The sequence below is a fragment of the Uloborus diversus genome, chromosome 7, assembly GCF_026930045.1.
Source record: "Uloborus diversus isolate 005 chromosome 7, Udiv.v.3.1, whole genome shotgun sequence".
NCBI classification, from domain to species: Eukaryota; Metazoa; Arthropoda; class Arachnida; order Araneae; family Uloboridae; genus Uloborus; species Uloborus diversus.
The window spans coordinates 84,123,665-84,151,511 of record NC_072737.1 but is presented as its reverse complement, the minus strand read 5'-3'; the positions used below and the strand labels follow the sequence as shown (position 1 = coordinate 84,151,511).

The 27,847-nt window shown below is 35.3% G+C and overlaps 1 protein-coding gene across 1 annotated transcript in view; it reads right to left on the bottom strand.

Moving 5' to 3' along the window:
• Nucleotides 1-3,164: 3,164 nt before the first annotated feature.
• Nucleotides 3,165-27,847, bottom strand: part of LOC129225644 (charged multivesicular body protein 2b-like) — a 46,493-nt gene continuing 21,810 nt past the window's right edge. The window contains exons 4-8 of the mRNA XM_054860111.1: nt 24,909-25,010; nt 21,482-21,532; nt 10,275-10,377; nt 5,534-5,640; nt 3,165-3,417 (exon numbers count right to left, since the gene is read on the bottom strand). Coding sequence (XP_054716086.1) covers nt 3,307-3,417; nt 5,534-5,640; nt 10,275-10,377; nt 21,482-21,532; nt 24,909-25,010 — 474 coding nt within the window. The 3' untranslated portion in view covers nt 3,165-3,306. The remainder of the gene's footprint in view (nt 3,418-5,533; nt 5,641-10,274; nt 10,378-21,481; nt 21,533-24,908; nt 25,011-27,847) is intronic.

The following is a 27,847-nucleotide window of genomic DNA, read 5'->3' as shown; positions in this document are numbered from 1 at the left end:
AAGCATCAATTGTTAAACAAAACCAGGGTGCCGAGAGTCAAGGCGAGCCCCCTCCCTCATAAAACTTACACTACCTTTCCAAACAGGCCCTCCCATTTCCCAAGGGCCGAACCTCTAGTTTCCCCGACTAGAATGACATGGCTTCTAGTAGGCCTTGCACAAAATCCCTACAAAGCTCCAAAGACTAAAAGCAATTGTTTTCGCGATTACAACGGGTTTGCAAAAATTTAAGTCTCAAGAAAAAATTTTCGTGGCAGATTCTTCAACTTTTGGTTCTGTTCATGTAAAATTTGCGAAATACCTGATATCTTCATTTTGCGAAAATCACCGCTCGCAAAAATAAGTGCTTTTACAGTATGTTAAATCCATTGAGAAGGAATAGATGGAGAGAGTGCAACCCTACTATCCTAATAAGGCAACAGTAACATGTGACCTGGGGAGCAATTTCGAGTTGACCGTAACCGCTGAAGAAGTTTTCATTAGCTGAAGCCATGCATAACAAACAACCTTTAACTGTAGAAGGGAAAAATTAGATTTATAGTAATAGTGCAGTATTCTAGCATTGTAAATTGTGAGGAAAAAGCCACACCAGGAGGTCCAGTAAGTTTTCCCTAGCATGTACGAATGTTTTTTACTTCTAAATAAAGAAAAAAAAAATATTTATATGCATTCAACAAGTACATCTTCCACAGTTGCCTCTAATTTTTAAATTTTTGTACTTATTTTACCTATAAAAGTTATAAAACATTGTATATCTTGATTGTAAATAACATTTTAGTTCCATAAAAATTCTTTTTACTTAAATAGTAATTATTTTAACGGCTCTTAAGCATTTTGTGTACATTTGACTGTTGGTGAGTGTCTTCTTGCCAAGCTCCTGTGAACAGCAGATGCACAAGAATTAAGAATAAAGATTTGCTATTTTCATGCTTCAATTTAAACACTAGTATGCCTGCGTATGAAATCATTTCAAAACATTGATTTGAACAATATGTATGAATCCATGTATTTTCAGTCAATAACAGAACACTTTAAACTATTTGTACATGCCCGTCATTTCAGGGAATAAACATCAAAATACATGAAAAATGCAATTACATTATATTTTAAAATCCGGAAAGAAGTGGGGAGAGGGAGTTTGAATGATAGGCCTGTATTTGTATCCGTTATTTATTTATTTATTTATTATTATGCGGTAAAGGAGTTGAAGCCAGAGTTGCTTTGATTTGTAGCCCCGACTTCATAATAAGCGCCGTCTGAAAAATATTTAATGCCAAAAGAGCGATTGTGTGTCAAAACGCGACAACTTCCCAGCCAAACAAGTTTGTCACCTGAACTGGGAAACATTGGGTCCCAAGCTCATTTCACTGAGACATTTGCTATGGATCCCTCCATTAGTGTTCCTTCTCAATGGTTAAATTCTTGTTTCACCCCTTGAACTTTATGAAGTCTCATAATTAATAGTTTTTAATTGATATCTCCACCAATTATTATCGGAGGATTATGTTAAATGGCCAAACATAAAGAAGGGAAAATTAGGAATCTATCGATGTCTGGTTCGATGGTCACTTCACTGGTGTTCCGTAAAAGTAAGAATATAGATACATATATACATATGCTCAGTTTTTAATTATATAAGATTTTAGATGATCGTCAAGAAATTGAACAATTATTATAGCAGAAACAAATAAATAAGCATAATGTTATTCTATTTTTTATGTTTGGGTCATAAGCAAATTTTATGGGTGACATTTTTAACTAAAGAATGTTTTGTTGCAAAAAAATCTGTCTTAAAAGCGCATTTTAGCAAACTGCACTTCTTCAGCAGTTTCTTCTTTTCTGATGAATTTTTAAAGCTTAAATGAACTTCTGGCTCACACTGTGTATAAAATGGCATGCTGTGTAAAAGAAATGAAACATTCATCATTATCATTAGACTACTGTGATTAAAAAGTATCTATTTTGAACAATGTTAAATGAAAAAGATCTATACATATATGACACATGCTGCTTCATAAAACTTCATTTATTAACATGCTCAAATCCCATTCTCAAATGTATATCCCATTAAAAATTGGAGAAAAATAACAAAAGTTGAACATGATAAAGTATCAACCTTTTATATGTGTAATTATTACATTGGTAGCAAATGTAAATAGCTTTCGGTAAAAAGACACAATTAAACCTGCAGAAATGTAGCTACGAAACTAAATTCTCAGTAAACAAACAAAATTAATGCTAAACCTTATTCATAAAACTTGCAATCAAAAGTCAAAAAGGTAAAAAATTAAAATTGTTATTTAAGCCACATAAAATTTAATCATGATATCAGCATAAAACATTTTATAATCATAAGTTTGTTTCATTAAGTCACATGAACAAAAATGAAAGGCACAACATAGTTGATTCTCAAATGAAAACATCAGTGTAATTGTATTTTAAACAAACAATCGCATATGACGCATACACAATAGCTGCGTTCACATGAGATTTTTGTACCTCCCAATGCTGCGCTCCAGCTTCGGAAAAAAAACCAGTTGGAAAATTCACCGTTCACATGTGGAAAAAGATTGTAGGGTTGTACCAGAGAAAAGTTTTACCCAGCATGCTTATCAGCTATACCCAGCAAGTAAATAAACTCGTTTCACTTATTGCATACTAGGTAAAAACCCCACATTTACGCCACTTGAAAGCAAGAGGAAAAAAGATCCACATTACCAGGGAAATAACCGGCATGCGGTTTGAAGCAGGTTTTTCTCGGGGAAGAAAAGCTCCATGTGACGAAAGCTATGGAAAAAGGGAAACAAATACAATTATTTTATGAGAGGGGAAAAAAGAGCTTTCATATTCTCTCTTTGGGGGAAAAAGTCTCAAATAACCAAAAAGTTTGCACAATAAATGCATAGAAATAAAATTGAAAAAAATTCAATGTATTAAAAATTTAACGCTAAAAATTAAAAAAATAAGTATTAATGCATTATGTAAAAATCACTCTGCATTTAATCAATAATTAAAGTTTTTTACAAAATGAAACATTTTTCAAGTCAACAAATGGCATGATACATTGCATTAGCCAGAACAATTTTTATTTACAATGAATTTTTACTATTTACAATAAATGACCTCAAAGCTTTTCTTATAAACACATGTAAGTAATGAAATAATTCAATTTTACAAAAATTTATTGTCTCTAAGTACTATCCTGAATATACAAATATTAATTTTACAAAGAATAGTTTCAATACAATCATTCACTTAAAAAAATATATACTGTACAAAATATGCAATTAGAAGCCTGCACGATTTTTACGTTCGCAGTTGGGCTAATTGCTTTTCCAATTCTTCATCAGTAATAACATCTTTTCCTTTACTGCTTTCTCCAAGTTCACCTCTATGAGCTGATGGGGCTGCAATCATCTAAAATTGTTTTTAAAAAAAATAATTAAATGTTCAACTTTATCTTATTTCTAAATGATATTAGTTAGATATTGTACACAAAAGCTAAAAAAAAGTACGTGTTCTCTGTATCGTACATAGAAACAAAACATTCTGGCTAATTAAGACAGTAAAAATGGCTTTTAAAGAAAAAAAAACTTATAAATGTTCCGTGAGGGGGTGGACTGCCTTTAGCACAATGGTGCTACTTGTGGCCGAGGAAGCACACAAGTTAGTGTCATTGAGTAAATGGAGAAGATAACTTTCTATAGCTTATTGTAGAACTATTTCTATACTTATTGTAGAACTATTTCTATAGCTTATTGTAGAACTATTAATAAGTGTAGCTAAAAAATCAATCTTTCAACACTTCACACACAGTGAGTTGTTTGAGACATCAAATATAATAGCTTATGAACAGTGTGCCCGATACATTTGATCAAAATCAGGATAATTTCTATTGCATCAAAAAACCTACAAAACATAATAATAGTGTTATCAATGACAAAACTTCTCTTGCCATTTATTCTTCTAAAGCTATTTTCTTTGCTTGAATATTAAATTTGCAGTTTTTCTGCAGAAATTGCAAGCTTTTAGCTCAATAAAACAACTAAGTAATAGTTACTAGTTATGCTTAATTGCACTGTGAGAATTTTTTATGTATTTATGTTTTGCGAGTTTCCAATTTTCAGATATGAGGCAGTGAGAAGCAAAGGGACGTAAGTGGACAATTTCAAGTTTTGAGTAAAACGTGTTTAAAGATAAGGTAGGCTAGGTAGGCTTTCATTAAAAAGTTTTTCTAAATAATGTTGTATAACAGAACCTATCAGGGCTACTAGTAATATCTCTTGCCCAAAGACAGAGGAGAGGTTTGCCTTATATTTGTACTGGTTATCTCCAAATTTTAAATTTTGCCACTTTGCTTCACACAGTCTCATATGTAAGGGAAAATGCAAGATCTATCGCTTAAATGTTTAGTACCATCAGTGTGATTCAGCTCCTATATTCGATTTAAGGGGCATATACTACTCAATTGCATTAGATTCAATCGATTTCTATTTAGCAGTAGCATAGCAAGAAATTTACTTCTAGGTGAGGTTTACCTCTAGGTGAGGTGATTGTATTCAATTCCATTGAATTATGTTACAGTTGAATATACACCTTAATCTTATGTTTAAAAAAAAAAGGTCAAAACATTTTTCTGTGTTTTGTTTTATTAGAAATTAAGGATAATAAGACCAATAACATAAAAAATTGATTGGGGAAAAGATAGAAAGGGAGAGTTGGGAGGAATGGGACAATGCTGCATTTATTCTGAAAAAAAAACATGAAAAAGCTTTTCCAGCTTGTTCAGTAAATGTAACAGCGAGAGTCTAAAGCTGCAACAACCACTGGACAATCTGGAAATAATTTTTCCTATTTTATTTTGGTATGAATGCAGCATTATTCTACTTCTTATGATTCTCCTTTATAGGAAAAAGACCGATTATTTCCAAGTCAACAAGGGATTAATAAGGTTATACAAAGTGTTTCTAACAGATATTGAATGGCAATTTTCCACGCATAATAACCAATGATGATTAGTTAAAGATGAGCACATTTGAGAAAACTAACGAATTTAAATACCTTTGAAAAAACCACAATAGAATGAAGCCATGACAGTCGAAGCCCTAAGTAGCAAGGGACAACTGTATTTGAAATCATTTTTTACGCAATTTTGATTATTTAAAGTTTTAACCTAGTTATTAACAGACGTTAGTTCTAATGTTTGTAGAGAAAATTGTTTCACGAAACCTGTTCATTTTTTCTGACATCTGGCGGATGAGAACTTAATATTTGAAGTAAAATTCTAAACTAATTTTTAAACGTCTACGGAATCTATAAAAACACTGAATTAAAATTTTACTTTTGCAGATTTTAATTAGTTCCTGGTCTAGAATCATAAGCTTTTCAAAGAAACAAAACTGAAATTCATTGTTTGGGTTAGTAAAAATTACTTTCTGAAATACATTTATCTGGGGAAAATATATTTGAAGCAAAAATTAAGCCCATTAAAAGGCTGTAATATTTAACATGTATAGACAAACAGAATCCATACCTTTCCTGAAATTTCAATGCCGATTTCATCTAGAACTTGGTTCACAATAGCATCTTGTTCTTCTTCATCACCTGATTCATCTAAAACTGCATTTAAGCTTTCATCGACTGTAATATAAAAGAAAAAAGTTCATTAATGCACTCAAATTCAAGTTTACTGTAACATAAGTTTCCTTTTGTTCTTTTGCATTATCTATCTTAATAGGATTAGGGTAACAGCACCAGTAACTAATAAGGGTCCAGTAACAGACAGTCGTAAGTTTGCATTTAAATAATAAGAATTTTAGGTGGGTAATACTGATATTGCTGCGACCCATGAATATGGTGCACCATCTAGTGTTATCAGAGTGAATTTTATGAGCCAGTTGGCATTAACAAGGCAGGGGTAAAAAGTTGTGAAGAGCCACCAAGAGGTCTGCCGGTGTTTCATGTTCATTTGAATTTAATAAGGTTTTAAATTGAAAATAAAGATCTTTTGGACATTTTGAAAATAAAAGGGGAATTCTGTCCTTTACTCATCCGTTCATCATCCTATGCCTTACTGGGCCTACCTTATCGTCAGAATTGTAGGTGTCTGTTACTGAGGGTCGGATCTTTATTCGAAATTGAGCAAATGAAAATAGAATTAACTAATTCAGTGGATCCGGAAGCACCCACACGTTAGATGAGATGCAGTTGCATGAGAAAAAAATAGTTTAAAAAGTCTAAATACATTAAAAGGCTCAGAAAGTTGAGCTAACCTGAGAACGATGTCTTAAGCATGTCTGTTACTGGCGCCGTTATACTATGTATTTTACAAAAATATTTTTTAATATGGCCAGGAAAGTAATAGGTTTAATTATAGGCAGCACAGAGTATCTTATATCCTTAATTCCTTTCTTTTTAGCATGAAGCCTTAGAATTGCCATGTAGCACTTGGGATCGATCTCAAGCACAGAGTGCATGATGTTGCGGCAAATTCTTTAGAAACAAACTTGCATGTATTTACATTAGCTTTTACTCATGGCTTAGCTCACATTAAGGTAGATTTTGTCAATCAACTCAGGTGTACGGTCAAAACAGATACTATCTGTATATAGTTTAAAATGAAGTCTCCAAAAAGCATCTGTGTGTTGGAACGTGCAAAACTTGAGAACTATTCGTCCAATTTCGCTGAATTTTTCAGTTTACTTCTTTAAGTTCGAAAAAGGTTTGCAGACCGGTTCGAAAAAAATTCGACGAGTGGTTCTTTTTTATTCCAATCTAGGCCCAATTTTCACATAAATTCCCGAACATTGAGTTTAAAAATTACTTGCATACATTAATATTACATATCGTTGGAAAGGGTAGAATTTTCTGCATTCATCGCAATTTGTTTCAATGCTCTACTTTAATTATGGCAGCAGTTATTTGCATTTTTAGCTTGAATTTTTTTATGCTTAGCTGAAATTTAGGCACTTCTTTCTGCATTAAACATATTAATAAAAAATTAAGGAATTGTCCCACAGTGTTCTTTTTGACACCATTGGAAAAAGTGACATATTTTACTCACGATCTATCTCAACCCATAGTCGAAAAAAAACTAAGCTTTTACCTTCAAAGGAAAAAAATTTACAAGACTTTTTGAATGAAGTTCGAAAACTCTCATCTCCATTCAAGTTGTTAGCCATTTTATTTTTGTGTTTCCTTGGTTATGCTTTTTAAATCCATCTTTCTCATTTTAATTTCTTAAAAGTATTTCAATATAGTCAGTGTTTGGAAGGGAAATTTTGCATGATGTTTGTTTTTTTATTTATTTAAGCCTGATTGTTCAATATATGTCACTTGACACAATTTTTATTTTCAAGGTAGACTGGGCAAAGCCGGGCCATGCAACTAGTTAATATAAAACCAACGAACTTTAAACCAGCAGTCGGCAACCAACATCAACTGAAGATCTACTATCAAAGTTCGGTGAATACGAAGATTGACTTGGGTAGGGGGTAAACGGTCATGTTGCATTCGCGGTTAAGTTAAGATTACGCTGACTTCACATTATAGGCAAAATCTTATCAAAATAGGTTTTACTACTTATTAAATAGTAGCATCAAGTTAATGAAAAATATTATGTGAACACTGTTAACTCACACAGAAATATTTTCACCCATAAGTATATTGCTTGTTTTAAAAGTTATAAAATAGTAATCAAAAAAATTTTCCCTGAACATAAAAAGTTTGAAAATCTTTCAAATAGTTTGGACATTAAACCTAATTTTGTTTCAGAAAATGGTACTCCGATAGGAAAAAAAAAAATTGCCACAATCGACTGAAAATAGGCTCGAGATCGACTGTTTGATCACAATCGACGGGATGCCGACCGCTGCTTTAAATCAATCAGGAATAGGTGTAGGAGTAGAAAAGAAGTTTGCACAGCTCATTCCAAAGAATTCATTTTGGAAGGAGGTCAACAGATCTTAAGTAAAAACTTAAAAGCCTCAATCCCAACCTTGCACTGAGCAGGCAAACCTAGATTGTTGTATTTATTCCAGGAGGAGAAATTAGCAGAGTTCATGCAGGTGACCTTTTAAAAATTACTTTTCACTTACTTAAACATACTTATAATTTTCCTGGAGTCAATTAAAGCCCTTTGAGCTTTGGAGCAGAGAAAATCTTCCAATCTGAATGGATGTTATGCCAGCCATTCTTGGCCCTTATACAAACTCTTATACAATGACTTTATACAAGGGCCTCTGACAGCAAATTGGCATTAAGCTGTAAGTTACTGCCCTGAAGCCAGGCCTAAGGCAGAACTAATGCAACATAAGGACACCCCGGTTATGACATCAAGAGAATGCAGTTCCCTCTTTGTTATGGACTCATCAGTCTGGAATATACAATCATCAAGTTGGAGGCGGAGGTTCTCTCACTGAAGCTGAGTTACCAACAAGCAGGCAGTCAAAATGAATTTAGCACACCAGTAAGAGTTTATCTGACGTTTATCGACTATTCTAGAAGAATGAGTCCATAACAAGGACGAAACTGCAGTCTGTCTCTGGATGTCATGACTGGGCTGTTGGTATACTGCATTTAAAAAAACTCACAGTTCATCAATTTTTCATTTTTACTTAGAAGATGGACTCTGTAATACTTATAAAAAGATGAACTATAAAAATAAACCAATTTACATAATTTGTTTAACTAACTAGCCTTTACAAAAATTTCATTTTGTCAAACAATCATTTATAATAACCCAATCAACTGTCCAAATTTAATGAACCTCAGAGCAGCATTTCTTCTACTACAAAACTTTGTCAACAAATTGGGAAAGACAAAAAAAGAGAGGGGCTTATCACTTGCATCTGCATCTGTATGTAGCATTCAAATTGCTTACAAGCATAGCTTTTTTTTCCTGGTAAATTGAAATTTAATGGTTTTAATAATAGGGGAAGCTGTTGGACCCACGGATGGTTGTACCTATGAACCTTGGTTGGGAAATTCCTGGTATTATTGAGAGAGATCCTAATCGGGGTTCAACGTGTGTGTCACTGCCCTCTCCAATACCCCGGGAAGTTTCAACGCCATCAGACGAACATTTAAGATTCTATCACATTTTTTTGGTTTTAGTAGGCTCTAGGTAAAAAAAAGAAAAAAAAACATGAGCAATTTTATTTTTTTTTCTTCCGTCGTGGATTGTATTATTTATTTTTGTTGTAGGTATCATGATTCCCTGTATTTTGAAGGTTTTGTTTCTGATTTTTAATGTCGTAAAACTGTGGTCCTGTAGATATGACTGGCTTGCAAAACCAAAATGGTGCACCTTTGTACCCAAGGACACATAGCTATATGTACCCATGGACAGCAATTTTTAGTTTACTTGGATCACACGTCAGTCTTCTTACAATGTGAAGTTCCTCAAAATGGTGCCTTGTCATCAACGTCCAAAATTTGCTTTCAACAATGATAATGAATTTGAAGTAGGGTTTGAAAATATAGTGTTGAAGTAACCTCCACCAGTTGTAGGATCGACAGACCGTCAATCCCACCTGTTTTCATTTGAAGTCGACTTTTCTAGATTTTTGTTGGTTTAATATAAACTGCGTTTTTTTTTGTAATGGGTTGATTTTGATTACAGGTTTCAATTTGCATATAAATTGAGGTTATTATGTAGGTACATAGAGAGCCATAATTTTATGAATGTAGTTATTTTTTTGTTTAAAAACATATTAATTATTCATAACATCATTAACTCACTTAAGAGTAATAACTTTTTTTAAAGAGTTCACTGTAGTTAAAAATTAAGGAATTAAAAAAAAAAAAAAAAAACAGGAAAAACCTTCGATTAATTTTCAAAGTTTAATTTCTGTTGGATATGTTATTTAATGTTATTTTCAATGGATGTTTGAAGTATTTCAATGTAAAATGGCTTAGGAAAATTCATTGAGTATAATAGTTCCTCAGACCTATTTATGCATTATTTTTTGTATATCCATGGGTACAAAGGCACCTGTCCGCGGAGTGAACGGGGTGTTGTACACAAGGACAAAAAAGATGGTTTTTAAGAAAAAATTTTTGAAGTTGAAAGCTTTGAGAATTTCACCTGACAAAAATTGCCAAATTAGATGATAAGTTGTAGATTCTGTCAGAAAACTTTTCCGATCGATTATCCATTCCCAGAGACCAGTAAAAAATTGAAAAGTAAATTTTGTCCATGGGTACAGCAGCTTCCCCCATTGATAACATAACTTCTAGTTGAATATTACAATTAGTTACTCAAAACAATTTACCAATTTCTTCAGCCATTCCCATTTTCATTGTCTCTTTCTCAAACTCCTGCATTGTTTTCATAATTCCTTGTGGATTCAGTTCTTTATTGACGGCTCCCATTGTCTAAATAAAATAGTAGATTTACACATAAAATGCATTAAAAGTAAATCATTATTTAAACAACACTATCATGTAAAGAATTATTATTTTTTAAATATGTGTTGAGAATTGAAGTGAATTGGTGAAAAAGTGAAATGAATGAAAAATTGTTAGAACAGAGTGCAATATGAAGTTGAAGAAAAGATAGTGAGTTTATTTTTGTCTTGGTAGTTTTGAGTTGTGCCTGCCTTAATAAATGTCTTTTTGTGAAGAAATGGCCATCTGATTATGTCTAGCACCAAGCATTGGGTAGATGCAGTCATGCTGAAGGGTATGCTATTTTATTTTATGATTTAAATAAACATAATTGACACCCATATAGAGCAACTGTGTTCAGAATTTAAGATACAAAGAGAGATTAACTGCATTGAAAACACAAATGAAAAGGCTGAGAATGACTATTACTTACAGTAAGAAAAAGATTGAAGTTGAAACCATGAAGAAAATTAAGGATTCAAATGAAATTTCGTTTTTTAAATTGCAGATCTTCACTACATTTAAGTGATTAGACGATTGTCAAAATACTGTATCTTGAGCTATTGTTATAAAGGGAAAAAATGCCACTGAGATGTACTACTCAGATTTTGAAAAAGCAGAAAATTATTGTGATAAGTTACATTAAAATGAGTTCTCAACTTGATATGTGATTGGAAACTGTTCAGAGAAACAAAAATATTAGAAAATACAAAGTTAAATTCAGAACCGTAGAATTTAAGAAGTTCAAAGACACACAACTAAAGAATTTTTAAAGTTTTGAAGCCATCTTAAGAAAATGCATAAGAATAAAAATATTGATGATGAAATTAAAATATTGTAACGGATCTGGCGCAACTCCCAACTTTCTTGAAAGGACGACACAGTTCTTGGTAAAAACACAGGAGCTTTATTTACATTATGTACAGAAGAAATCATTAACAACTGCTAAATTAATCATCTGCAATTAAACAAATATCACTCAACACTGTAAACTCAACGGTTACACACGTATTTACTTCCAAATACGAAAACAACACAGCGAAATGCCTCGCAATAAACAGAGCTAATACACTCTCAGAACAAATTCACAATCGAAACTCAACTTTTTATCACGCGGGACGCTTTTATAAACATCGAAAGAAATCTCTCAAATATTCCACAAGATTCCAAACGCTTCTCAAAAATAGTAGACCGTCATCAAATTTTATCAATGAACAAAAAAATAGGGGGATTGTATACTTCAGCCGAATGTATAGGGGATGTATATTCATTACGGGAAACTATTTACAGGTTACGTTACTACAATAATTACTATTTACAGAATTTGTAACATTGCCCCCTTTCTAAGGACTGCACGTCCCGGGCAGTACAATCCCCAGAAAGGGTTCCAAACTTCTATCACAAGTTTTCAAATATACACATTAATTAATAACTAACAGATACAGAAAACACAATAATAACAAGAAATATTACTAAACATTAAAAGCAAAAATTATCTACAACTTTTATGTTATCAACTATGGTTGTTTACGTAACACTCATGAACTATGGCCATAGTATGGGGCTTACCGATCATAATGTACAACCCTAGGTTTTGCATTAGGTGATTTTTGGATCCTCACTACGACGTCATTCAGTCGGTTAAGGACTTTGTAGGGTCCATCCCAATGCGACTGCAATTTGGGTGAAAGACCTTTCCGTCGGATGGGATTCCATAACCAAACCTTGTCGCCTTCGTTGAATTCATGTCCAGTAGACCTTGTGTCGTATCGGGTCTTCATCTTCTCCGCCGCGATGTTGATTCGCTCTCGTGCGAAGTTATGAATGTCTTCCAACCGGGCCTGGAGATCCTGGATGTACTCCTCAGGCGATGCAGGCACATCCGGAGGACAACTGAAGACGAGATCACAAGGTAGCTGAAGCTCTCGTCCGAAGAGCATCTGAGATGGGGCATAACCGGTAGTCTCGTGGACAGCACTGCGGTAGGCCAACAGGAACAAAGGTAGCTTCTTGTTCTCTTCTCCACCATGCCGTCCGATTGTGTGTGTAGTGGTGTTGTCCTAGTTTTCTCAATTCCGAGAATTTGACATAGGCCCTTAAACACAGCAGAGATGAAGTTCCTCCCTTGATCAGAATGGATCTGCAAAGGTGTTCCATATCTCGAGATCCAATGCTGGACTAGAGTCTCTGCTACGGTGGTAGCTTCTTGATCTGGAATGGGATACGCTTCGGGCCATTTGGTGAAATAGTCGATGGAAACAAGAATGTATTTGTTCCCATCAGCAGTTCTTGGTAGAGGACCCAGGATGTCGATCCCAATTCGTTCGAAAGGAGCTCCAACGTTGTACAGATGTAGCTTCCCTCTGCTTCTTCTCTTCGGTCCTTTACGAACAGCACAGGCGTCACAAGAATGGCACCACTTCTCCACGTCATGTTTCGCCTTGCTCCAGAAGAAGCGCTCCCGAACTTTATTGAGGGTTTTCAAGACACCAAAATGTCCTCCAGTCGCATTACTATGTATTTCTTTCAGAACATCTGAAATCCTTGATCGGGGAAGTAGTAACTGCCACCTAGATGTTTTGCCGTCATCAGATTCCCATTTTCGGTACAGTACGCCGTTCCGTAAATGGAGTGAGTTCCATAAAGCCCAGTATCTTTTTGTTGCAGGGCTGAAGATGGAAACATCCTGCCAGCTAGGGCGCCGACTTTCACTTTCCATGAACTCCAAAATTGGTTTTATGTCGTGGTCTTCAAGTTGATCTTTTTGAACTTGGTCGTCACTCCATGGATCAGGTTCTGATGATGTTGAAGTCACTGTCACCTGATAAGCAGTAGGGCTAGTCGTTCCATACTGTTTCTTGATTCGGGAACAATAATTGCAGTTCTCAGGACAGGGTCTCCTTGATAAAGCGTCTGCATTACCGTGAGACAACCCTTTTCGGTACTTGATCTCCATGTCATATTCCTGGAGCCGCTGTATCCACCTGGCTATCTGGCCTTCTGGATTCTTGAAGTTCAAAAGTCAAGTTAACGAGGCATGATCTGTCCGAAGCAGAAATTTTCGGCTGTAGAGGTAATGATGGAAGTGTTCTACAGCTTTCACTATGGCCAGTAAATCCTTTCTGGTGACGCAGTAATTTCGCTCTGACTTTGATAAGCATTTGCTCCAGTAAGCGATGACATGTTCATTGCCGTCAATTTCTTGGGATAAAACAGCTCCGATGCCCTCCTTGCTCGCACCAGTGTCCAGGATGAAGGATTTTTCAGGCTGAGGATAGGCGAGGATAGGCGTTGATGTTAAAGCCTCCTTCAGTCGTAGAAATGCATCTTCGCATTCTTTGGACCAATCAAACTTTTGCTTGCTCTCCGTCAGCTTATGCAAAGGTCGTGCAATGTTGGAAAAACCCTTTACAAACTTCCTGTAGTACGTGCAGAGCCCCAGGAAACTTCGCAGCTGATGGATGTTTTCGGGACGACTCCAACTCTTGACCGCAGATACCTTTTCTGGATCAGTTTGTACACCTTCAGAAGAGATGATGTGACCAAGGTAGTTCACTTCCCGGCGGAACAAATTACATTTGGACGGGCTTGACTTCAGATTGGCTTCCTTAAGCTTTTGCAGCACCTTCCTAAGATTTGCCAGATGTTCTTCAAAACTGCGTCCCACGATGATGATATCATCTAAGTAGACCAGACAGGATTCGTAGGAAAGTCCTCTTAACACTGTCTCCATAAGACGCTCGAACGTAGCTGGTGCATTGCAGAGGCCGAAGGGCATCACTTTAAACTGCCATAAGCCTTGTCCAGTTGTAAACGCTGTCTTCTCTCGGTCATCAGGATGTATCTCAACCTGCCAGTAGCCGCTCTTCAAGTCCAGGGTCCAAAACCACTTGTGTCCGGAAATAGTGTCTAAGGTGTCGTCTATCCGTGGAAGAGGGTAACTGTCTTTCTTGGTGATTTCATTCAGCCGTCGGTAATCGACACAAAATCTGGTGGAGTCATCTTTCTTTCGGACCAAGACGATGGGAGAGGCCCAAGGACTGGATGAAGGTTCGATTACATCATTCTCCTTCATCTCTTTCAGGAGGGTCTCAACCTCTTCCTTCTTGGCGAACGGAAGTCGTCTTGGATGCTGTTTAATAGGGGGGTGTTTTCCAGTGTAGATCCTATGCTGCGTTAAATTCGTACGGCCAACATCCTCCGATGTAGATGAAAACAGATGCTTGAAGTCATCCACCAATTGCTCCGCAGCAGTTCTTTGATCTTTTGATAAGGGTGCACTCCCAATTAACTTCGATGTCAAGGACTCAGAAGACACAGTCTCGGGAGAATTGATTCTTCTAATGACGCAGTTTACTGGAGTACAAGTTGCTAACACTTCACCTTTCCGGATATTCCTTGGCCTTTCACACACGTTGGTGACTCTCACAGGAATTACATCCTTAGAAAGGTCCACAAGCGTAGATGCTACCAGCACTCCTTTTAGGCTATTGCTTAGGTTAGGGTATTCAATGAGTCCAAATTGAAAACTATTGCTTTCTTCAATGGAGCCAGGTATTAATGATTCTGACCTTGAGGGAATCGATAAATCTGTTTGGACTATTATTTGATGAGCGGATTTTACATCATTTTCAACATTGAAGATGGCTATGTCTTCTCTCATCAAGTGCAGTTTATTAGTCTTGAAGTCAAGGGTGAAGTTGTATTTCCTTAAAAAGTCCAATCCGAGAATGAAGGGGTCCGTGATATCAGCAACGAATGCCGTATGATGGTAGGTGGCATTCCCAAACACTATTTCCAAGTCCACTTTACCCTCAATCTCAATTTTGTCACCTGTCACAGTCTGGAGACTTACGTGTGGCGATGTCCACAACAGTTTCAATCCAAATTCACGAGCCACATCTGTCCTAACGATTGTCACATTGGCTCCAGTGTCGACAATCAGTTTGCAAGGATTCCCATTTACATGTGCGTAAATGAAAAGTCCATCACTGCCACTACTAGTAGAGGAAATCTGCAGAGCTCTGGTGGAGGTGATTTCTTTCAATCGCGTAGCTTGGCGAGCAGGACAACTCCTTCGCAGGTGCCCTTCACTACCGCATTTCCAGCACTTCTGCTCTTGTTTCTTTTGGGCTGTTATGCTTTTCAGATGTCTTGCCAAATCACTGAGTTGTCTCTCAAGTTCAGCGAGATGGAACGACCTGGAATCAGACTCATCAGCTTCCTGAGTCCGGATTAGATGGCGATCCACACGGGTTGCTTCTTGGGCGGCCTCGTATCTCATCGCATATATCAAAGCGGATTTCAAGTCGTTTACATTCGCCATCCGGAGGGCCTTCTGGATCCCAGGATTCCGAACTCCGTCGATGAAGTAGTTGAGTGCCAGGTTGTCTCGAACATCCGCAGGACAGTCGCAAAAAGCAAGATGCAAACAGTCTCTCGATATCCGCCGCTAGCTCTTGCAGGGTTTCCCCGGTTTTCTGGAAACGGGACTTCAACTGGAGTCGGCTGAAATCTTTCTGGCACTTCTCACCGAAGCGAAGCTCCAACGCAGATGTGAGGGCGGCGAAATCCAGGCGCTGGCTGTCCGGAAGGGTCTGAAGAATGTCCACTGCGTCACCTCTCAGGGATGCTGCAAGATGGCAGGCCTTGGTAGCAGAGTCCCATCCGTTCGCTTCCGCCACTATCATGAATTGAGTTTTGTAAACCTGCCACGAAGTTTTCCCATCAAATGTGGCAAGTTTAATGGACGGTCGAGCAACCGATGTGGGAGCACCAAACTGTACAGAGCTGCTTTCCGCCGGTCGCCAATCTCCTTTCCACGTCCTTAATTATTTCTTCCTTAAATGAAGTAAATTTCTTGTCTTCTTCTTCCAACTTATTTTCCATATTGGCGATGCGCTCTTCCACAGTATCAAATTTTTCTTCCAGAGCATCGACTTTATCTCCCATGGCGGTTAGTTGATTCTCCATCATGGTTTTCATCGACGTTAAGTCACTTTTCATTTCATCTTGACTTGTAGTAATTTTAGTAGTTAAATCACTATTTAACTGTTCTTGGTTAGTCGCTAATTCATTTTGTAATTGTTCTTGATTTGCAGTAAAATTTGCAGTCAAATCACTTTTCAATTGGTCTTGATTAGCCGCCATATCATTTTTCAATTGTTCTTGATTAGCCACCATATCACTCTTTACAGAGGTGATTGCATCAAGAAGTTGTTTTAATTGTTCATACATTGCGTGAGTAATCACTATAAAAATAAAGTCCAAATTTAAAAAGTCTTTATGAAAAAAATGTCCAAAGTCACACTTACTCCAAGAAAGGCCTAAAGTAGCCCCACGTTGGGCACCAATTGTAACGGATCCGGCGCGACTTCCAACTTTCTTGAAAGGACGACACAGTTCTTGATAAAAACACAGGAGCTTTATTTACACTATGTACAGAAGAAATCGTTAACAACTGCTAAATTAATCATCAGCAATTAAACAAATATCACTCAACACCGTAAACTCAACGGTTACACACGTATTTACTTCCAAATATGAAAACAACACAGCGAAATGCCTCCCAATAAACAGAGCTAATACACTCTCAGAACAAATTCTCAATCGAAACTCAACTTTTTATCACGCGGGACGCTTTTATAAACATCGAAAGAAATCTCTCAAATATTCCACAAGATTCCAAACGCTTCTCGAAAATAGTAGACCGTTATAAAATTTTATCAATGAACAAAAAATAGGCGGATCTTATACTTCAGCCGAATGTATAGGGGCTGTATATTCATTACGGGGAACTATTTACAGGTTACGTTACTACAATAATTACTATTTACAGAATTTGTAACAATATGATATTTCTTACAATCGATGAAATTAAGCTTGACAGCAGAAAGATTGGTGTGTTTCTCGACTACCAGAGAAAATAACAAAGCAATACAGTGATTAAGGGAAGGGTTTGGCTGTGATGATGTGTTGGTGCAAATTTACATTAGAGAAGCATTGAGTCTAGTTATGAAAAATTCTGCTGGAAGAGGGGGGAAACTTCCAGGCATTCAGGTATAAATTAGGAAGAAAATTTAATGTCCTATAACAGCTTCAACAGACTCAAGAAGAATTACTTGGCATCTTTAGTCGAGAGCTATATGTCAGAAAAAGTTTTAATAGCATGGGAAAGGAGTCAAAATCTGGAATGGGACGGTTTCCTTCAGTCAAAAGTACTACTTTTAGTCATTGAAATGGATAGAATGAGCAAAAAAAAAAGGAAAAAAAAATATGGACCCAGAAAATACCTTCATTTTCCCAACAGTTTTTTTTAAATTAATTTTTTTAAATGTCTGATTTTTCAAACAAGGCGTGGTCTTTGTGACGTCACAAATGATGCACTTTGCCGCATCTTTCTACTACGTTTCCATGTTATGATAATCAAGCAGCAAATTAAAATTGCACTCTATGCTTGCTACCAACTAGATTGTTGCCAATACACGTGAGTAAAGATTCGAATTAAATATTTTGGACCGTGAATGGCAACACTGAATGGCATTTCATCATTTGTGATGTCATCGGCAGAAGCATTAAACGATGAAAGAACACTGAGTTAAGTAATTTTTTTAAAATATTAAACTTAAAGAAATTATTTAAAAAATGGTCAGATTCTATGTTTTTAAGCATGCTCTTTCTGAAAAAAATACTTTTAAAATTTTGGAAACGACCCCATTAACAAAAAATAAGAACTCTTGCAGTTAGAACGTTAACAACCTTTCTTCACCAAGAAGTCAACAAAGAAATGGTTTATCTTACAAAAGCTGGCCTTAGAACAAATTGCAGTTTCTGAAAACAGAAGATCCCAACCCAAAAACAAAGTTCCCTAGTGACAGTTGCAGTCTTAATAAGTGTTGAAAGAGAAGGTAAGCAAGTGAAATACATTGTCCAAGTTAAATGCACAAAAATATTTGATCATTTAACAAATACAGTATGCTCTAGATATCTCGAACTTCAATATATCAAAAACCTTGAAATGACAAAAAATTATTTTTGCGCACACATCTAATGTTATTTTATATTCTCATGCCAAAGATTTTTTAATCAAAACCTTGTTATGTCTAATATTTTTCCAAGTCAAACATAATTTTTTCGTTAAAACCCCATTTTATTGTCTCGAAGCAACTTGAATGTTTCCAAAAATTTCTCACACCCTTCATTATTTCTCTCGGGGGTTAGGAGTGATTCGGATAAGCTTATCTCACTACTAAGCTACTGTCACTTTCATTCTAAAGCCCGGGGGTGTCAGAAAATTCGAGTCCTAAGAAGCCCAAAAAACTTACCTAAAACTTTTCGTCCAATTCTCACGCCATTTTCCTGGACCTTTTAACCCTATTCCCACCTCTGTAAAAAAGGGGAGATAAATGGAAAACCCCTTTAGAGACACAGGGAATGGTGCAAGCCTTTGTCTCACTTCTTGTGTTCCATTGCGCTCGAAACTCATTTGAAACCGTTCTGCAACTTGGCAATCCAAATCTTTGATAAGTTTAGTTGTGGCTAAACACTACATTTTGCTACTTCACAAGAGCATTATTTTTTCTCTACTATTTGTGTCTAGGGATTGCAATACCAAACCAAAAGTTCAATACCAGTATTTGGTATTTTTAAAACAGGATACCCGAATACCGGTGCTAGAAATTACTCCAAAAATGGTCGAAAACATAATGTTTAGTTGCCCAATTTCATAATTTTGTGCAAATACTTTTGTACTTCTGACAACGTATCGTGAATAAATATAAAATGATGGCACAAATTTCACAATAAAAAATCAAAAATAGTGAGAAACATAATGCATTTATTGAATTATCGCCAAGTATGGAACTCATGTTGGTGCACTTCCTGCAGCAGGTTTATTTTTAAAAATAGCAAATAATTTTAAAGGTTATATGAATTATTCATATGAATTCAATTGGTATTCAATACCAATTTTTCTTCATTGTGTATATAAAATTATGAAGAAACATTTTTGGTAAATACATCACCACAATTAAACAAAGATTTGCTTAAACAATAAAACATCGTTTTAAAATGCTCTTTAAATACACTCAAGCCTGTTTATGTGCAGTCTTTTCTTTTCTTTTTTTTTTTTTTTGAGTGACTTTTTTCTTTTTTTGTACAGAATATAAATATTTCAATCAAATTGTTTATAAAAAGAGTGCAAGGTTATTTTTAACCAGTCTTCAAGTTATTTTAACCAGTTTACAACAAGAAATTTCATGTGATGTCAGAGTACGAAAGATTATGGTTATACATTTTGAAAAGTTTTGTACTTGTAAAATAAGAGAGTATGTAGACAAAATTTCAAAAAAATGTTTACTCCTGTATTTTATCCAATCAGCTTATAAAATAGCTGCTGTGTTTTGAATTCTTTTAAAGATGATATTTCATTAAGTTTTGAGTTATTTTCAGCGCAAAAGTTTTTTTTCCTTCCGTCCTTATTCATTGTTTTAAAAAATTCTTAATTGTGTTGCAAAAACTCTCTTTAAAGCTATTTCTGAAATTTTGAGTGATTTCTAATGTCTTTTTTTCCTCTTCCCAGTTTCTATCCACTGCACAAAAACACGTTTGAGTGTACACTTATGTAAATTGATTTTAAATAGTGCAATCTAAACCTAAAAGTATGAATCAGTTTAAACAAATCTTCATATTTTAAAACTATACATAAGAGGGCTGTGTAAACGAATGAAGTGCTGGCGACCAAGCTTAGAGCGGATTTATAGAAGGGGCTGTCATGGACTGTTTTGTGTTATGACAAAGCTTCAGTTGCCGGCAGTCGGCCTAGTAGTGTAGCTCTGTTGTGCTCGGCATTTTTTGACAAGCTATAAAATGACAGAAAAACTTGAGCAGCGTTAATGCATTAAATTTTGCCAAAAGCTAGCCGATTTGCAAATGGAAACAATTCGCAAGATTCAACAGGCTTTAGGGGACTCTGCTTTGAGCAGTATTCAAACAAAAGAATGGTACAATCAATTCAAAAATGGTCAAACTTTAGTGGAAAGTAAATTGCCTTCAGGCGAGCTATTGACAAGCTGGAATGAGAATTTATTAAACAAGTGAGAATTTTAGTCACCTAGGACCGTCGTCTTACAGTGCGAGAACTAGCAGAAGAAATTGGAGTCAGCATTAGGTCAGTACATTTGATTTTAAGTGAGTATTTGAAAATGAGAAGGTTGTCAGCAAAATTAATTGCAAAGTTGCTGACAATGGAGCAAAAACAACTTTTCTTTGAAATTGCACAAAACATGCTGGACATCACCCTAGAGGGTCCCTTGCTGGACAGTGCAAACAGTAACCCTGACTTCCTGAACACAGTAATTACTGGTAATGAATCCTGCATTTAAGGGTATTAAACCAAGAAACCAAGATGCAACCATCGCAGTGGAAACACACAATATCTTTCTTCAAGATCAAATAAAGCAAGGCAAATTTGCTGCCAAGTCAAGGTCATGAAGACAGTCTTCTTCAACTCCAGGGAAGTGGTGCATCATGAGTATGCATCACATGGCCAAACCATCACAAAATAATACTATCTTGAGGTTCTTCCTCACCTATGTGATGCTGTGCAGCACAAAAGACCGAATCTTTGGGCAACAAAAACTTGGCAGCTCCATCACAACAAAGCACCTGCCACCTCTGCACATCTAATTCAGAGTTTTTTCCCTAAACACAACACTCCTCTGGTTCGCCATGCTTTGTATTCCCCCGACATGGCTCCCTGCGACTTCTGGCTATTTCCTAAGCTGAAAATGTCCCTGAAAGGAGCTCGATTTCAAGAAAGAAAAGACAAATAGAATATGTCGGTTGAGCGTAACAGCATTCCAAAAGATGCCTTAAAGAAATGTTTTGAACAGTGGCAGAAGCGATGGGAGAAGTGTGTGCATCACCAAGGTGAATACTTTGAAGGTGATTAAAGGTTTCTAGATGTAGTTTAATAAATGTACTTTTAATTAACAAAAGTCTGATATTTTTTAACAGCCCTCATATGCCCAGAAAATAAATTCAGGAAAATAAAATGTTTTATTTGACTGAATGATTACATATACATACATACCTTTGCAGTTGTTCCTATAGTAGTGGCTAGTTTTGCATTAGTGGCCATTAACTATATAAATAAGAATAAAAACATTTTTTATTTTATTCAGCAAGTTCAAAATTTCATCTAAATATACTTAAAAATTTTAAAAATAAGCATATATTTAATAAATGAAAGTCACATATTTAGAAGAGGATTTGTTATGAAATAAAAGTGTTTCATTTCGGAAAATATGAGTGTTATATGAACCCCTATAAAAGAGTTATTTGGATTATAGCTCATTATTCAAACAGTATACTTTCAGTAAGCATAAATTTATGTGAGCAGGTGAATAAGCTCAGTTTCATTTTAAAATAATTCATTTGATTTTGGACCTTCCTAGTTGAATAGTGCTTCGAAATGCCAATTTATCTCATATTAGTTGTAAAATTTTCTCTAATTTTGGTATTCATCTGCTTTCATTCTGCGATTTTTAATGCAAGAGCATTTGACCAGCATGTTGATTACTATTGAATAAATCTAATGAGTGGCAACCAATGAGTCTTAAATAACATGCAAACATTTGAAGACATTTTGTAAGATAAAATTTATTTAAGTGAAATATTATATTCATAAAAAATTGACATTTCTAAGCAACATGTTTCTTTAAACAGTTATATTTTTTAACAAAACATTTATTTCATAGTACAACCCATTTTACAAATACCACAAACACTTTCTCAAAATAGAAGCGCTTCTATTTTTAAAATATAAAATATTAATAAACAAATAAATGAAACATCCTAAGAACAAAGATGAAAACTGCTTTGACAAACTCTATCTTCTTATAACAAACTGAGGTGTTTCATGAATAGAACATCATAAATTTTATTAATTGTATCAATATTCTACTACAGAGCATCTCAAAGTGATTTCTGTGGCTATACCAGGGGGTCTGCAATGCTAACCTGTTAATGAGTGCAAATTAAGCAGGTGTGCCCACTCCTTAAAAGCAAGCGTGCAACTCGCAAAGAAGGAAAAATTTCCCTCAAAACAATCCCTCCTAAAAACTTCAAAGTCTGTGCCATGACCTTCCTCCCCACCCCCCTCTCCACCCCAGGTGGGCAAACCTTAAATAAGAAAAAATAATTGCAATTGCAGGGTGGGAGCCATATTTTAATTCAAAACTTCAAGCACTTATATAAGCACTTTGAATTCACATTTTAAGAAAAAAGAAGTATTTGTTTATGTACATACAATCGTGCAGTGAATCTCCCAGCACCCTTGGTTTTAACATTATTGCCAATTCTAATAAGGTATTTTATACATGTGAATTACTACAAAAAAAGGTCAGTTTTTTTTTTTTTGCAAAAAAAAATGCTTGTATAATTTGCATTCCTAACATTATTCTTTATTTTTTTACATAATTTCCACACTTATTTAAATATTTATTATATTGCTCAACGAGCTTTTGAATGCCTAAGTCATAGAAATGCGTCATTGTCTTTAACAATTTCTTTCACTACTTCACAGCGCTTGACACTAAAACCACAATTAGGGAGTGGAACAAGTGGAAATCGGTAAGTGCCAATTGCTTCAACTGCCAGACAAATTGCTTCCAAGAATTTACAGGAAAATTCAGAGTAACATGACTTCTGAAAGATTCCTTTCAGAAAGAGTTAGTCACCTAAGTACATTTATCCCATCGCCCAGGGTTTATATAAATATATATCGTAAAATTTCATCATTAAACAACTAAACAACCTTCTGTGTTGCAGCAGTGACATCGACTTGAACCAAAAACAATGTTTGAAAACAACTAGCGGGCAGCAGCAAAATATTAGTGCCCGCAGCAATTAGTTCAAGATATACTAATGAATTTAAAGAAGGAGTCGGTAAAAAACTGCAAAGAGCATCAGTGAAAATTAATTAAAAATAATCCCAGAATCAGCCTATTTTTTAGCGACTCCTTTGGCCCAAAGTCAGTCCAATTCTGACTCCACAGCCCTGCCTGTGCCTCCTGTATTGCCTTAAATAAAAGGGGCGGCCTCTGAGGCTGACACTGAAATAACATATCCTAAAATCTCAATTTTGAGTAACATAACATGATCACATGCAATATACCAGACAGACTAGTAATCACATCCTGAGACTGCAGTTTCGTTCTTATCAGAACTCCTCGGTCAGGAATAGTGAACAACCAAGCTGGAGGTAGACAGGCCTGCGCCAAGTCTGATCGAAGCCGTCATGCAAATGTCTTTTGAGCGCCTTTACGCATTGGTGTTAGAGAAAAATATAGTAAACACCAGGGACCTGGAGTGAGGTTATGTAGGTAAATATAAAATGAGAAAGAATACGTTTGAAATTTAATTTATTCAAAAAATACTGTGTGAATGTTTGAATTTGGAATATAGTGTTTTTAGGGGCCATTCATTAATTATGTAAGGGTCCCGAGGGGGAGGGGGGTTGGAAAATTCTCTACATACCCTTACTTCGGGGGGGGGGGTCAAACCCATTCTTACATAATATTTTCCAAGTCGATATTTTACATTAGAAATAGCGCGGTCAAGTGATTTGGAAGAGATTATATTCCATTTGCGTCTGGAAGGTAAAAATTGTATTGGGTTGATCTGTTTTTTACTTGTTTTACAAAAAATGAATAGTGCTGTTGTTGTTATTGTTGTATTACTGGCAGCTCAGTCATTTCCAGCCGAGGACTGCAGTTTCGTGATTAGCACTCATCAGCCCGGCAGAGGAAAGTGGCGGTGTATTTCATGTATTTCTGCTTTAGCCCTGGCTATTGGGCCGGTAATTTACTGAATATACCATGCCTTGCCTTCAATCCTCGAGTTGAACCGAACCATTGCTTCGGTCACTCGTCTTGTCTGCGCTAATTCTATATTAGCTACCAGTTTGTTTGGCACTCTTGGCTTCCTTAAGAGGTTTTCCATCTCCAGCTCAGTCACTTTCCTATGCCGGGTTGATGAGTGCTAATAACACCAAACTGCAGTCCTTGGCTTGAAATAACTGAACTGGTGGAGTATTTCATGTATTTCTGCTTTAGCCCTGGCTATTGGGCGGTAATTTACTGAATATACCATGCCTTGCCTTCAATCTTCGAGTTGAACCGAACCATTGCTTCGGTCACTCATCTGGACAGTGCTAATTCTGTATTAGCTACCAGTTTGTTTGGCACTCTTGGCTTCCTTAAGAGGTTTACCATCTCCTCCAGTTCAGTCACTTTCCTCTGCCGGGCTGATGAGTGCTAATAAGCACAAAACTGTAGTCCTCGGCTGGAAATGACTGAGCTAGCGGTGTATTTCATGTATTTCTGCTTTAGGCCTGGCTATTGGGCGGTAATTTACTAAATATTATTAAATATGTTTGACAAAAAAAAATCAAGTACAAGTGAACATAAACTAATGAAAATGCTGAAAAATACATTAGATATAGTAAAATTGTGTACCTTAGTTTGAGAACCAACAGACTGAATTTTGGAAGAAGCGGTATAAGTTCGGGCTTTTTGCTTCCTAACTTGAATCAAATTTTTCGCAAGAACTGCACACACCTATAGGGAAAAAAGGCATTTAATATTTTTACAGTACGAAAGATAAAATTAAGTGAGGAATCAATAATATTAGCACCACTCTGTTTAACAAGTTATTTTTAAAATATATTGAATCATAATTTGCAGCTATATTTTGGGTTCATAAACATCAGCCTATCTAAAGCAGTTAGTTCTTGCAGTCCAATAAAACTAGTCATTCTGAAAGATTTGAAATAAGCAGATTACTTTTAAAATATGTGATTCGTTTAAAATAAGTTTTATGTTTCCTACTACTAGTAAAAATAATTCTATAAATAAAAATTAAAAACTGAAACCAAGCACTTAAACTTAATACACCATACACTATGTGTTAAATTTACTGAACATCTAGTAGTTTAAATATATATTTAAAAAAAAAAAACAGATTTAGTATGGTTTGTTCAGAAGAATAACTTGTCAAATGTTCAATAATGTTTGATAAAGTGGAAAAAGTACCACAACAATCTTCATCTCCTACTTTTAACACCAATACCAAGGGAAAAGAGATAGTCTTCAATAATAACTGTACACACACAGTTGTGAACTCTTAAGGGGAGGACAAGGAATGGAGCTCCCATTTTTTATTGAAATCAAGCATTTCCTACTTTTTAATCTCAATAGCCTTTCAAATTTTTTCCTTCAAACTACAGCACCAACAATGTAAGGCAAAGTTTCAAACATAAAAGAGATTAAGAAGACTTGCCTGCTGGGTAATATCAATGCCAAATTTCAGGCAGTTGATGGGTTGTAAAATCAAACGTTTGAAATGCACATATTGTAGATGTTTAGTTTGAAAAAACCACTGAAAATGTCGAAAATAGAGCTGAATACAAGATCAATGCCTTGGTACCATTAGAATTTAGAATTGTTATGATCATGTGACAGCATGATGATACAGAAAGTGATTTAACAGAAATAGTAAAAAATTACCTTGACCACTTGAATACAGCTATGTAAGAAGTTGCTCGTAGTTTGTACTACTGCAGCGACTAACGCTCCATATAATGCCCTTTTAACAATATACACAAAAGAGAATCATATCATTGGAAAGACAAAGTTTTCTTATGCCTTATAGGGGGAACATGCTTCTTTCCACATGGGATCATGTGGACACTTTAAAACAATAGTATACAGGAAACATTTACTCCAAGAAGGTGGAGCGATAGAACTGATTATCTACGAAGATTTATTGATTTTTAAACTGTTCGTGCTTAAAGTATGTGCAAAAGTTTGGACCAAGTGAGTGTTTTCGTTTTGAAATTGGTTTTTGTTTATTTAAGAACTAGCAGTACCCGCACAGCGATGCCCGTGCTAAAAATTGAATGGAAGTCCGTTGAATAAAAAAATTGACCCCCTTTGATGTGAAATGATCAATTTTATTTGTATAAAATTCGTACACACCTTTTCAAAAAAAAAAGAACCTATTAAAATTTCTTTGGAATTCGAAACTTTTTGCCAAATCATTAAATTAGATTTAGTTGCTTTAAAACTATTTAGCCAGTGAAGTGGTTTTTACTGCAATTTAAAATATTTCGCCAAATAAACAAAGAAATGCATCAAATAATATCTTTCAAATATAAAAATTACTTCGCACATCTTTTGTCTATAGCCAAACTCGCCTATCAACCAAGCTATCATAATCCATCTGTCTAATGAAAAAAAAGAAAAAATACATCCTGTGAAAAAAAATCATCTTCAGAAAAAAAGAAAATGTCGTACATTTCATTCGGATAAAAACAAATCAAGTTCCTTTTCTTTCAAATCAAATCGCCAAAACAACGAATTACATTTACAGTTGCTTTAAAAAATAATCCTAGAATGAACTGCTCCGCGCCTAACGCGCCAAGCCCTGTTGCGAGTGAAGAGGATATTTTTCTTTGGTAATAAAATAAATGTTTCGCCAAACAAGCAAAAAAATATAAAATCACATTAACAGTAGCTTTCAAATCTATGTATATTAAGAACTGCGTTGCACGGTTTTGCCAGGCTACCTTGAGAATGAAAAATATGATAAGTGACTTATATTCAACAATCAGGCTTAAATAAAAGGAAGAAAAACACCATGCAAAATTACCCTTCCAAACAATGACGACAAATATTTAAATAATTTAAAGAAATTAAAATGCGAAAGATGGATTTTAAAAGCGTAACCATGGAAACACGAAATAAAATAAGTTTAAGGAATTAAATGAAAAATAAGGAAATGAACAACTGATTCAAAAAGCGTAACCATGGAAACGTGAAAATAAAATGGTTGAAAACCTGAATCAAAATGACATGTTTCGAATTTGATTTAAAAACGCTTGTAACTTTTTTCCTTTAAAGATAGAAGCTAATTTTTTTGACCAAAGGTCGAGAGAGATCTATAGTAAAAAATGTCGCTTTTTTCAATGGTGTCAAAAATAAAACTGTGGGACGATTCCTTCACTTTTTATTGACAAGTTTAATGAAGAAAGTAGTGCCTAAATTTCAGCTAAGCCTAAAATTATTCGAGCTAAAAACGCAAATTACTCCCGCCGTAATTAAGTTAGAGCATTGAAACAAATTGTTTAGAACGTGGAAAATTCTACCTTTTTCAACGACATACAATATTAATATGTGCAAGTAATTTTTCACCCATTTAAAAGCCAATAATAGGCAATTTACGTGAAATTTGGGCCTAAATTGGAATAAAAAAAGAACTATTTATCGGATTTTTTCGAATTATAGCCTATGTTACTCAGTAAGAAAGCACTTTTCACATTGTGAAATAATTTTTCAAATAGGTGCAGTGGTTCCGGCGATTACCTCGAACATATAAACACACAAAAATCCGCCCT